The 13483-nt window shown below is 43.9% G+C and overlaps 1 protein-coding gene across 2 annotated transcripts in view; it reads right to left on the reverse strand.

The window, feature by feature from the left end:
* Positions 1-13483, reverse strand: part of NCKAP5 (NCK associated protein 5) — a 991644-nt gene that overhangs the window by 931955 nt on the left and 46206 nt on the right. For both annotated transcript variants that reach the window (XM_060106265.1, XM_060106266.1), the window contains exon 2: positions 5915-6044. In XM_060106265.1, the coding sequence (XP_059962248.1) occupies positions 5915-5983 (69 nt within the window). In that variant the 5' untranslated portion in view covers positions 5984-6044. The remainder of the gene's footprint in view (positions 1-5914; positions 6045-13483) is intronic.

Consider the following 13483-nt stretch of genomic DNA (forward strand, 5'->3'; position numbering starts at 1 on the left):
AGTTTTATTGGCACATAAGCCCCACCCACTGATTCCTGTCTTGTCTGTGTCTGCTCTCCGCTACGACCATAGAGTTGAGTTGTTGTGACTGCTCATTGAGCCTGCAAAGCCTCAACTGTTCACTCTGTGGCCTTTTACAGAGTTTGCTGACGCCTGCTTTGAATAACTTCCAGTCACTAAACGGGGTGGCGGGGTCGGGGGGGATGGAATAACTGAAGATAAAACAACAGAAATTTAAATTTGCGTGTCAGTCAGGGCTCTGTGTGTGTGTGTGTGTGTGTAAATAAAGAGATTTATTATGAGAGAATGTTCTGTGCTTACGGAGGCTGAGAAGTCCCATAGCTGTCTGGGAGCTGGAGGCCCAGGAAAGCTGGTGGTGTAGTTGACTCCAAAACCCAAGGCCTGGGAATGAGGGAACCAATGGTACAGGTCTGAGTCCAAAGGCCTGAGAACCAGGAGCACCCATGTCTGAGGACAGAGAAGGTGGATGTCCCAGCTCATGCAGAGAGCAAATTCGCCCATCCTCTGCCTTTTTGTTCTGTGCAGGCCTTCAACAGATCAGATAACCACCCACACTGGTTAAGGCAGTCTTCTTTGATCAGCCTACCAATGCAAATGCTAATCTCTTCTGGAAGCATCCACACAGACACACCCAGAAATAATGTTTTGCCAGCTATCTGGGTATCCCTTAGTCCAGTTGAGTTGACATATAAAATTAACCATCACAATTTGATATAAGGAAGAAGTTTTCCTGGGAAAAAAATAATTCAGCAATGAAATGAGGTGTCACCAAGGGATTTAGGACAATCTCCTTGGGTTGCCTTTCTTTTTTTTTTTTTTAATTTATTTTTATTTTTTGGCCGTGCCGTGCAGCATGTGGGATCTTAGTTCCCCAAGCAGGTATTGAACCCGTGCCCCATGCATTGGAGGCGTGGAGTCTTAACCACTGGACCCCCAGGGAAGTCTGTCTTTCTTCTCTTCTATCCCAATCTTTACCCACCGAATTCTCACCATTGCTTCAAAGCACAGATCTAACAACAGCTACTGCACGGTGCCTCCTTACATCCTCCCAGAATGATCTCAAGTCCTGTCACTGTCAATGTCACACCTGTGTATCTTCTCCATGTTATGTTATTTTTCCTGCTTATTAGATCAGCTTCTACAAATAAACTATAAACACTTTGAGAAGGAATATTTCCTCATATCAGTCAGGGTCACCCTGCAGGAAAAAGATGACACACTCAAACCACTTAATTGAGGAGATTTTGGTAAAGGAACTATTGATTAGAGTGTGGGTACACCTAAAGCAAACCAACATGAGATGGGCTGGCAACACCCAGGAGTCATGACTACCAAAAAGCCTGAAGGGGCCTGGGGAGAGCGAAGGTGCCAGAACACAGAGAGCTGTGGTTGTAACTGCAGCTAAAGTTGTGGGAGAGAGCTGCCCAACAAAAGCTGTGGCCCTAGGCAGAGTAGTCCAGTCACTGTGGCCCACAGCCAGGCAGGGAGAGAGCAGGAAAACAATGACCTCGACTTCTCTTTCCTCCCAACCTGTGATGTCCTTCTAGGTCATCCCATTGGCCAAACTCAGTGAGATGTCAGAAGGCCAGGGATTCTTTTAACAGGGTCCACGTGGTACATCCTCCAGGGGTGCACAGCCAGGTAGAGAAGGATGGACTGGATCTGGAGGGGGAAGTGGCAACTACCCAGCACATCCCATGGCTACTAAAGCATCTTAAATATAAAGCAGGTTTTCAGGGATGTTTGTTGATTGACAGAGTTAATGGGAACCTGTGGAAGACCTAATTACTCTAATGATTTGGATGCAAACCATCCAGAGGCTGATGGATGAAATGAAGGACCTGTGAGGGGGCCTCCCTGCTGCCATGAGTCTATCAAAAGTGCACCCCGTCAGATGTGAGGATCTAGTATGGCCACTGTTTTGTCTTCCTTTCAGTGGAGGAGAAAAGATTGGGGACTACATGGAATTCATCACTCATGAGAGAAACTGTTACTCCTATCTGCGCTTAAACGCAAAAAGTATTTCCCCCCCAAATTAAAAGAGAATCTTTGCTCTTGAAATGTGAGCTGGAAAAACGTTCACTCCCTGGCCTGCTCATCAGCTAAATGCTACCACAGCTACAAGTGTCAAATAGTTATACACGCAGCCTATTTGCAGAGATGATTCCTGAAAAAAAAAAAAGCAGTGTGAAATGCTGACTTTTTCTGATCAAAAAGCATCCTGGGGTGGGCTGAAGAGTTTCAGGTCAGGAAGAGGCCCCAATTTCTCGGGTGATTTTTATTGTTATCAGAGAGAAGACTGTACTTTCCATGAATACGCAGCGACTTGGCATACTCCTACCGGGAGAGGCCAACATGTCCTCGCTTGTCTTTCTCTCGGTGTCTTTACCCCTCACATTGAAACATATTTTTCATTTCAGTTTCACTTCCCCGTCACGTTCTTCTTTAAAAGGATGATTCATCAAGTCAAAAATCAGCAACATCAAAGAATACTTTAGGGTTACTAGGGTGCACGCATGCCCAGACACACACACATACACACACTCAAACCCTCCCATGTGTCACGTCCTGAAAGCAAAATTGTGACTAAGGACCACAAACTCACATCCCCGAGTTGGAGCTTTTTTTCAGTACTTGGACTGTGAGGGGTTTTTATTCTGTGGTTCCTCCAGCATAAAATTTTTAAAACTGTTGCAGGGGAGCTACTCAACACTTCATGACTTGATTATGTGAAATAAAAAGTGTAATGAAGTTAATAGTGCCTTGTTCTTGCAGTACATTCTAAGGAATTTTTTGCCTGCAAAATCTGAAAGTGGAAATTACTTCTGGGCCCTCTGACTCTCAAAGATATGGGTCATAACGATTATGACAGTGGAATGTCAAGACATAAGAGTTTAGTATGTTTCTCTTTCCTCTGCTCAGTTTTCCAAAGGATCTTCTCTTACTGGATTATTATTAGAGAATGAAAGACAAATCACTGAAGTGACAGGTCAGAAACCTCACTTCTACTCTTGGTTGTATCCTACTTGGGCAGCCTCAGGAAAAGCATTTAAACTTGCTGCTTATTAACTACTTTTTATGCAGAGTGAGGGGACTGGATAACCCATTCCCAATTTGGATTCTACGATTTAAAAATAACATAGGGGCTTCCCTGATGGCGCAGTGGCTGAGAGTCCGCCTGCCGATGCAGGGGACACGGGTTCATGCCCCGGTCCGGGAGGATCCCACATGCCGCAGAGCGGCTGGGCCCGTGAGCCATAGCCGCTGAGCCTGCGCGTCCGGTCCGCAACGGGAGAGGCCACAGCAGTGAGAGGCCCGTGTAACGCAAAAATAATAATAATAATAATAATAACATAGAATATAAATAAATAAATAAATAAAATAAAACTAACATAGAATAGAATAGAATAATAAAAAATTTTTAAAAATGACTTGGGAATGAAGAGTGCGTGATATAGTGCCAAGTGTTTCTTTCTTTTTTTTCCTTGTATTTCCCAGCGACCCTGATCTAGAATCATCCCTGTGTGCTTCTTGCCTAGTTATTTGTGTGGTTTCAGCACAGAGCCAAAGAGGAGGACAAGGTCTTGGGTTCAAGTCCTTTACAGGCCACTCAGCTTTGATCTCTTCCCCCATTTGTGTCTGCCTCTCTGACAGTCAGAATAAACTTCACTAGGGTCTTTCAATGGGTCTCACACCCTAAAAACCAATCCTCTTGCTGTCATTGTCCCAATAGTGGCATCTTATGTGAGGGAAAAACATAACGGTAAAACGGAAAGCAAAATCATAGTCACATGGCCTACCCTGTATAACGATGAATAGCATTCAAGCATCCCTGTACCTTGGGCCACATAGTCATAGGAGAACGAATTCTTTTTCAGGATTTTCCCAACAGGCACATGCAGATGTCACATTCAATCTGCCTCTAGTAAATAAGGAAGACATTTCACTAGTGTAAAAACTCTCCCAAGCATCATTTAGGGAGATTTAACAGGATGACATTTCTCAGGTGGTACCAAGCAACAAGTTCTCCTTTTCCCAGTGTTCTTTTGTGCTGTAAGTCAAGAAACAGATCCACAGTCCCCCCAGGACTCAGGCTAGAGCCACATGCCAATGGGAACACAAGCTTGATTTGGGATTTTCAGCCAGCACAGGTAATACGACGGCTTTGATTTATGCTCACGGTCAAGTCAGTCCTTAAGGAAAATTTAAACATGGCAAAAATTTCATTGAATCTCCTTCTCTGATTTTCAGATGCCCAGTGCCCTCGTGATAATCCATGTCCCCTCCCCTCCTGGCCCCAGCCCAGCCTTGCATGCTGGCACTCTGTGCTCTGTATCCTTTTCCTTACCAACTCCCTCAACAAAATTCTGCTCATCTGTCTGACATCTGGGAACAATCCAAGACCTTTTTATTAATGAGTGCTACTGTGAATGATTAAAAGACAACAGCTTAGCATGCTTGGTTTTATAGGGTCTTTGTATCTTCTCTGGGACCTAAGGTCAAATTGGGGGCTTTAGGGATTAATCAGCAAGGATGATATTTCTGGGTTAAGAGAACCTTCCTTGGGCTGCTCCTACTATATATACTACATGAGTGCCTAGCTAGGCATAAGACGGACCTTACTGGCAGGTTGGTATGTAAGAAGTATTTCCTTTGGCAAAGAAAAAATAGGAGATGCTGAGAAATTATCTTTTTATCCTAAGTTTCCCTAGAAGTTGCAAAGGGTATAGACATATACATACATACACACACACACACATACACACTATTTTCACTGCACTGTACCTGGAGACGGAAACACCTCAGAACTGAGAAGAGGGCACGCCACCTGGGAGGAGAACTTAAAACCCTATAAGAGTTCTTAGCCTCTGAAGATATGCTGCTCAGTACAGAGCTCACAGAGACACAGAAGAACTAGACACAAAAGTTAAATGCAACTCTTTTGTTAATTCCCAGAAACTTACATTTATGAACAGTTTGTGACGTGAAGCCTCAGCAGTCACAGGGTAAATAGCTAATCTAGACACGGACACAGCAAGACCTACAGCAGCAGAACTGGAAAAGGGCAACTAATAAATCAACAAATATTTTATTGGATACTTACTCTGACCCCAACTCCAGGCCAGAAGCTGGGAGGACACAAATGAATAAAGCACATCCCTAACTGTCATGCCAAAGAAGGTACTAAGCTACCTTTCTACTTGAGTAGATGACCAAAAGAGTAAAGAATGACTTGCTTCATTTGATTTCTTACTCTGTTCAGATGCATCATGGAGTAGGTGACCCCAAACATCTCAGCTCAGACTGTGAAAGACTGGCCAACCTTCAGAAATCAGTGACTTAGTCTACTTCCTTGGACTAACCAGATTCTCATACATGAAAGCAAACCCAACCAAATTGTTGAGAATGATGCTCATCAGTATTCAAACTTTTAGAAAGAAAGTTTATGGACCATTGAACAAATTTACATACCCAAGATCTCAGAGATTTTCTTCACTCTTCAGTATTTGAAACTCTACTGAATTCTTGTTCAACTTACCCCCAGAGTTATGATAAACAGGTGATAGAACAACTATATACTAGCTTGGCATTTGGTATCAGCTGTACAGTAGGGTTTTTGTATGGGTTAAAGTTTACTTCAGCTGGAATTAATGTAATTATATATAATGCTGACAGATTATGACATTTGCCTATTAGGACACTATACAAACATTCCAATAGTTTGCTGGCTTTTGACTTTGTAAAAAATAAGTGAAACAAAAATCCCAGGAGATATTGTTAATGGGGTAACTGGAATAGAGGTTTTGAAAGCACAGGGTTCAGGAAATCACAGTCAAAGAATAATGCATTTTAAGCCAAAACATATAGTGGTAAATGAATATTTAGTACTTACCACAAGACTGCTATCTAGAGACAGCCTTTTTCCAAAGTCCCTTTTCTCAAGCTGTCTCTTTCCCTCCATGAGTGAAGTTATTTATTTTCCTTTGTGATTTATAAGAATTCCCCTTCTGTTTCCAGGGTCACTGCAAAAAGTGAACATGTGTTTTACTATCCGAGCGAACAGTGTTTAGACCCCTGCTGTTCACTTTCTAACCAGGAGCAAGTGTTGAAGCCAAAAATACCCAGACCCAAATCATAAGTTTAGAACTGGGTTCTCTCGACTCCAAAACCCTCTCCCGCTGCCAAGGTCAGAGTCGTCTTTATGGAGGCCCCTGTGTTTTCACAGGTTTTACTAATGGAGTCGCGGAATGGGTTTGCAGGTCTAATCAGCAGACTGTGGAAAAAAGCAAACAGTCAGTTTCATGCCACACTTGCTTCACACCCGTCCTCTCTCAATCCACCAGCATCATTGTGTTGCTGTGCACAGGGATGCTGTCCGCAAATTTCATGAGAGCAAATGGACAAAGCCATGCTCCATATCCAAGAGCTGTGGAGTCCAAGGCCCAGTAAGGGGAAACTGAAACATGAACACTATTGTCAATATTTAATTTAAAAATACTTAATTTAAACCTATTTAAGGAACATTACAAGAGACATTTGCTTTGGGAAAGGTTGAATCAGCATGAATGGTCATGGCATCATTATCGTAAGTATTTGAACACCCACTTCATTTCACCAAATCAGATAGAGTTAATCCCTGCACTCCACTGAGATTGCTTGCTCTAGAATGACTTGGTATTCTGGTTAGTAAGGGTGCATTAGATGTATTAAACACTAGCTTCCAGTTTTTACCAAGATGTAAAATGCTTGAAATGAAAGAAATAGGTTTGAACCCAGACTTTCCTACCCATTAGCCAAGTGACCTTGGACAAGTCATTTAGGCTCTCTGAAGCTCATCTTTCTCCACTGCAAAAACAGATAACAAATGGCCATCCAATGATGTATATAAAAATGGTTTAAAGGCAATAAATGACAACTTACATGTAAGTTCTAATTATGCACGGATAACATTAAAAACCAGTTCACCTTAAATACAAGTCGACATAATTTAATATGCCTTTGATGACTCAGAAGGCACTTTGAGGTACAGAAATTGCTCATAATGCGCAAAAACCACATTTTATATCAGCCATTGAACGGTCGACATAGAAGAGCTGAGCTTAAGAAAATGCTATACCAATCAGTTTCTGACACAATTGAGAAGAAATAGTTTTTAGAATTATTTCAACTGCTCCAGGTTGAACGAGGGTGCAACAGACGCGACCTCACAGCCTATACACAGTATGTGGCCTCTTTCTCTTGGTTTCCTCTACCAGGAAGAGGGTTGAGACAGCTGGGCAGGGTTTGCCCACATTATAGTCAGTTGTAGGAAACGGACGGGCTTCTTTTCCATTTTAATCATTCCGTCTCTCACTTTCAGGAACACTCTTTTTTTTTTTTTTTTTTTTTTTTTTTTTTTGCGGTACGCGGGCCTCTCACTGTTGTGACCTCTCCCGTTGCGGAGCACAGGCTCCAGACGCGCAGGCTCAACGGCCGTGGCTCACGGGCCCAGCCGCTCCGCGGCATGTGGGATCTTCCCGGACCGGGACACGAACCTGTGTCCCCTGCCTCGGCAGGTGGACTCTCAACCACTGCGCCACCAGGGAAGCCCAGGAACACTCATTTTAATTCATTACTGGTCCACGCAGAAACTCCACTCTGACTTCAGGATAAAATCCAAATTTTTCAACATCATGTTCAAGGGTTAATTCCTGCCAACCAGTCCTTTACAATCTCCGAACACACGAAGAACGTTCCCGAAACCACACTTCGGATCATACCTCCATCTGGTCTACTCCTCCCCTTGCCCCAGTGCCTGGCTCAGATCCCCCCAAACCTTCTGCATCACTCCATTTGGCAACGATTCCTTTCCCTCCCAAGGTTCATAGAAGTCCTTAGGGACCTTAGTAATCACCTTCATCACCTGGGGCAGTTCTTTAAATATAGTCAGTTCTTTTTTTTTTTTTTCTTTTTGCGGTATGCGGGCCTCTCACTGTTGTGGCCTCTCCCGTTGTGGAGCACAGGCTCCGGATGCGCAGGCCCAGCGGCCATGGCTCACAGGCCCAGCCGCTCCGCGGCATATGGGATCCTCCCAGACCGGGGCACGAACCCGTATCCCCTGCATCGGCAGGCGGACTCTCAACCACTGCGCCACCAGGGAGGCCCTAGTCAGTTCTTAATATCTGCTTGTTGGTAGGGTCTAAGAGTTAAAAACCAACAAAGAACTGGTAGCATTTGTCAGAAGAAAGTTAGTTCTATGCTAATAGTATAGGCCAAACGATTAGTTAACTGAAGTTTATCTGGGGGCTGTCTTTAGTGCTTTCAGCTGTTTCCACCCACTTTGCAGCCCCCTTCTCATCCCAGGGACTCTATGCACCGGTGGCTCAGAATACTCTCTGTGATGATCAATCCAGCTACAGAGACTACTCAGGCCCTGAGATTCCCCCGTCCAACAAAATCATGCCCTCCTGAGTCTTATATTCCCAAGAGCCTTGGGGTTTAATAGATCACAATAGATGATACTTTGGCATTTACCTCATGTTTATTAAGTGCTTAATGAATGGAGGACTCAGTACTTTGATGTTGGTGACACAGCACATAAATAGAGACCAAGCCCCTGCCCTTGTGGAGATTACATCCTAGTGGGAGGATACAGAAAACAAATAAGCAAACAACTCCAAACCACGATCAGTACCTGCTATGAAGGAAACAACCCCCCTTGACTGGTGTAACCGAGGGTCAAGTGTGTGAAAAGGGAAGCAAAGTTTAGACAGAATGGTAAGGGTATGAGCTGCCATATAAAAACATGGGTAGAGAGCAGTCCAGGGCTTCCTGGGTGGTGCAGTGGTTAAGAATCCACCTGCCAGTGCAGGGGACACGGGTTCAAGCCCTGGTCCACGAAGATCCCACACGTCAGGGAGCAACTAAGCCCACACGCTACAACTACTGAGCCTGAGCTCTAGAGCCCACATGTCGCAACTACTGAGCCCACACACCACAACCACTGAGGCTCCCGCACTCTAGGGCCCGTGTGCCGCAACTACTGTGCTACAACTACTGATGCCCACGTGCCTAGAGCCTGTGCTCTGCAACAAGAGAAACCACCATAATAAGAAACACGCACACCGCAATGAAGAGTAGCCCCTGCTCACCAAAGCCCACTCACAGCAACACAGACCCAACGGAGCCAAAAAAAAAAAAACATTCCAAGGTAGAGGAGCCAGTCTTTCTGCTGGAAAGGAGCTGGTAAAGAGGTTTGTGTGCCCTAAAGCAAACTAGGAAGAGAAAGTGTGAAACAAGTTCTGAGATTTAAGTAACAACTAGTTCACACAGGGTCTTGTAGGCCAAGGTGACTTGTTTGTTCTAAATACAATGGTTAATCTTCAGGTTTGATTCTCTACTTCACCCCTTACTCGCTGATCACATTAAATTATTTAACCTATTTAAGCTCCAGTTGATTCATCTATGAAAGGACACTAATAACAGGACCTTCTTCCTAGTAGTGTTGTTGTGATGATTAATGAGATGATCCACTGAAAGAACACATAGCAGGACTGAAACCAAGTCCACCTAAAACCGAGTTCCTCTGCTGAGTTTAGGATTAAAGTCTCTATCCAAAAGGTTATTCCCTTTCTTGTCCAACACCCGTTCTCCTCAAGATTGAGGAGTATCAAAGAAAAGGGGGGATTGAAGCCAAGCAGGACCCTGTGGAGCTCCTGGGTACAAATCTTTTCCGAGTCCCCCTGTTTTGTAGGAACTATGCTTCATTCAGCCTCCTTAACCTTCCCTGAGTTCCAAAGGTCAGATTCAAACAGTTGCTAATCAGGGAAGGGAGGGAATGCAGAGACAAGGGAGGGAATGCAGAGACAAGGGAGGAGCAGTCAAGAAACAATAGCGCAGCCTTGGGACAGGGTCCTGGTTCCTCCTCAAGGAATATACAGAACAATATTTTGAGTTCTTCTGCAGGAACTAAGGTCCCCACCCAGGTGGAAGATAGTAACTTCAAGCTGAGCTCAAGATTCCTGGAGTGCCACCCTGTTACCTCACCACCAACCAATCAGAAGAAAGCCATACACCCTACAGCCCTCACCCCAAATTTTGCCTATAAACACTTTTCCCCAAAACCCATGAGGGAGGCTTCCCTGGTGGCACAGTGGTTAAGAATCCACCTGCCAATTCAGGGGACACGGGTTCGAGCCCTGGGCCAGGAAAATCCCATATGCCGGAGAGCAACTAAGCCCATGCACCGCAACTACTGAAGCCCACGTGCCTAGAGTCCATGCTCTGCAACAAGAGAAGCCACCACAGTGAGAAGCCTGTGCACTTCAAGGAAGAGTAGCCCCCACTCGCCACAACTAGAGAAAGCCCCCATGCAGTAATGAAGACACAATGCAGCCATAAACAAACAAACAAACAAACAAACAAACCAAAACATCAGGGAGTTCAGGGTTTTTGAGCATGAGCCACCCTCTTTCTCCTTGCTTGGCCCTGCAATAAACCTTTCCTTGCTCCAAAAATAAAATAAAGTAAATTAAGATCACATAGTAGGTAAGCTTTAAATGTTAGATATATTCATTATCCCTTCTGGTATATATGATTCAACTCATTAAGAAGCAACTCTAGTGACTGAATTTTTTGCTCTGTAATAAGCTGATGAAGCTGTCATTGGGAAATGGAGATCCTTTGGACAGTTCTTGAACAGGCTAGTCTGCTACGTGGAAGGCTGATTGAACAGCTTAACCTGGTCAATTGCTTTTCACGTTTTATGATGTTAATTATATAGGCAAAGATTGACATTCAAAACGTTTAGCAACTGATACAGCATAGGTATTGGCTGATCAGAAGGGCACAGTGAAAGGCAATAAGCAGTACATCCTGGCCAGTTATCAGCCTAAGTATATGTACTACCTCTACCCCAAGAACTTGAAAATTTGTGAATGAAACCATAAAACGAGCATGGAAAGGATCAAAGTAAGTTGTCCAAAAGGATCAAAGCAAGGCCACCCAAAAGAAATAAATGGCAACCAGGTTGTGTCAGGATGAAAAGAGGAGGGGCCCACAAAGGAAAAGTCAGGAAGGCTCATACACTCTGCCCCCAGCACCATGGGGGAAGAGAGGGCCCTCATATATATAAACCCAACAAGGACTGCAGGTCTAGAGGAAAAATGAGTCTCAGCCCCCAAAGACACTTCAGTATGACACTGGTCATTTGTATTATCCAACAAACTCCCTTGCTCAGAGACCACTGTCATCAAACAACCTCCTAATTTTATTGGATTCCCGTGTAGTTTTACTTATTGAAGAAGAATGTGTTGACCAGCACATATAAGTAGGCAATCTTTTGGAGAGCTGCATTTTTAGTAAAAATTTGCAATTTGGCATCCAACTGTTTATAGTCATCATTTATATATTTGCTTAGTATATTAGTCAGCTTGTGTGGTCATAACAGAATGCCACAGACTGGGTGGCTTAAACAGTAGAAATTTATTTTCTCAGAGTTCTGGAGGTTGGAAGTTCAAGATCAAGGTGCTGGCAGGGTTGGCTTCTGGTGAGGCATCTCTCCTTAGCTTGCATTTGCCTGCCTTCTCTGTGTATCCTCACATGGCCTTTTCCTTTGCACACATGCCTCCGGTGTCTCTTCCTTTTCTTATTAGGACACGAGTCTGATTGAATGAGACCCCTACTCTTATGATTTCATTTAACCTTAATTATCTCCTAAAAGGCCCTATCCCCAAATATAGGCACATTGGGGGTTAGGGCTTCAACATATGAATTTGGGTGTGGGGGGATACATTTCAATCCATAAGAGTTAGTTTCAGTCAGATTTCAAAGCCTGGTCACATCTCAGTGTACCGAGTCACAAAAACCCTGGGTGTCAGTGGCTACTGCCAGACCCCCTCCCTCTCCACTGGTTATTGGACTGTGGATTTCACTACCACCACCATCCACATCCACCTTGCCCTGCTATAACTTCTCTCTACTGCAGGTCTAGAGGTATAAACTACATTATCAAGACTTCTTAGTCGGTTGGTCAAGTTGGATTCTGCCAATAGGAGTCTGTGAGAGATCAGAAGGCAACAGGAAGGGAGAAGCCATTCTGCTTCCAGCTCCAGATAGGCAGGATCAAAAGCAGGGGCTACAGGCTCCGGTAACTTCCGTGATTCCTCCAACCACTCATCCTAAGAAAGGGCAGTAGCAGCTTCCCAAACTTTGAGTACCACCACCTATGCCTTTTGCCCCTCCAGCCCTTCCAACAACTTCATAACTAATTCCTCACATTAAATCCCTCTCTGCTTGAAATACCTAGAGTACTTTCTCTTTTCCAGGTTTGACCATGATTGAGGCACACGCCATAGAGATTCCTTTGGACAGACAGACAGCCTTCCTTGGGCAGTCCCTGTCTTCCTTCTTGTGAGCCTTCTGAAATAACAGCATGGAATTAAAAATTCTACTAGGCACTTAGCTCCTCGAGGGCAGGAACATTATTTTACATTCTATGTTCTCCAGGGTAGTATTATAATGCCTGGTGCATAGCAACATGGCAGACACTCAATGAGCATTTGTTGTTTGCATGAATAAATGAATGCTTGAATGTTTACAGCTGTCTTCATGAATATATAAAGAGCTGAGCAGAAATATAACATAGCTAAAGCAAAGAAAGGCCATGTACATTTATAACACAGAAATTACTTTCTGAGACAAACACACAGACATACCCAAGCCTCAAAGAAAACATTTTATCATGATTTTTAAACCACTGTCAACCTAAACATTACTCCTTGGGCCCTGCCTGCACTTACAAAGCACCAAAATACAGTCATGTTCATGTCTTTCCTGTGGCTTCTCACAACTCTGGTTATAAAGAGCACATATCTGCCTCCAAGCGATAGGTTGGATGCCTCTCCCTCCCTGCACGGGGATGAAAATGGTCAGAGTTTAAGGAAGACAGGATATTAAGCATCCTTTTGTGACTGATGGTCATTGATAGTGATCTCTGCTCACATACATCTCTTTCTAGCTGATTAAGATACTATTTCTTGGTATCAGTAGAAATCTGAGTTGGCCTTAATAAACTCTTTTTAATTTTCCTCACAGATAGTAATGGTCTTTCAGTGCCAGACAGATCCTTTGATATTCCTAAAGATGTTAGTAGTTTCTTTTTTCTGTTAGACTTTAAAAGACTGTATAATTTTCAAGGGACAAGAACCAAACAACACCATTAAATAGAACCTCAAAGTCCTGTTTCCTCACATGCAATAGTCACACACATGCAGACACACACTCTCATGCTCAGACATACACACTTACACACACACTCTCATACACTCATACACATTCTGAGAATAGGTTTCTCCATCTCAACTTCTGCTTCTCTGATTCCCCCTCTCCTCATCCCTGCTTCGAAATGTTCATGGTTTGCCCGAAGAAATAGGGGAAAGTGATAGAGCTGAAAGGCATTGGAAGATTTGGCCCCCAGCTCTCT

Source organism: Mesoplodon densirostris, chromosome 8 (assembly GCF_025265405.1).
Source record: "Mesoplodon densirostris isolate mMesDen1 chromosome 8, mMesDen1 primary haplotype, whole genome shotgun sequence".
Lineage (NCBI taxonomy): Eukaryota > Metazoa > Chordata > Mammalia > Artiodactyla > Ziphiidae > Mesoplodon > Mesoplodon densirostris.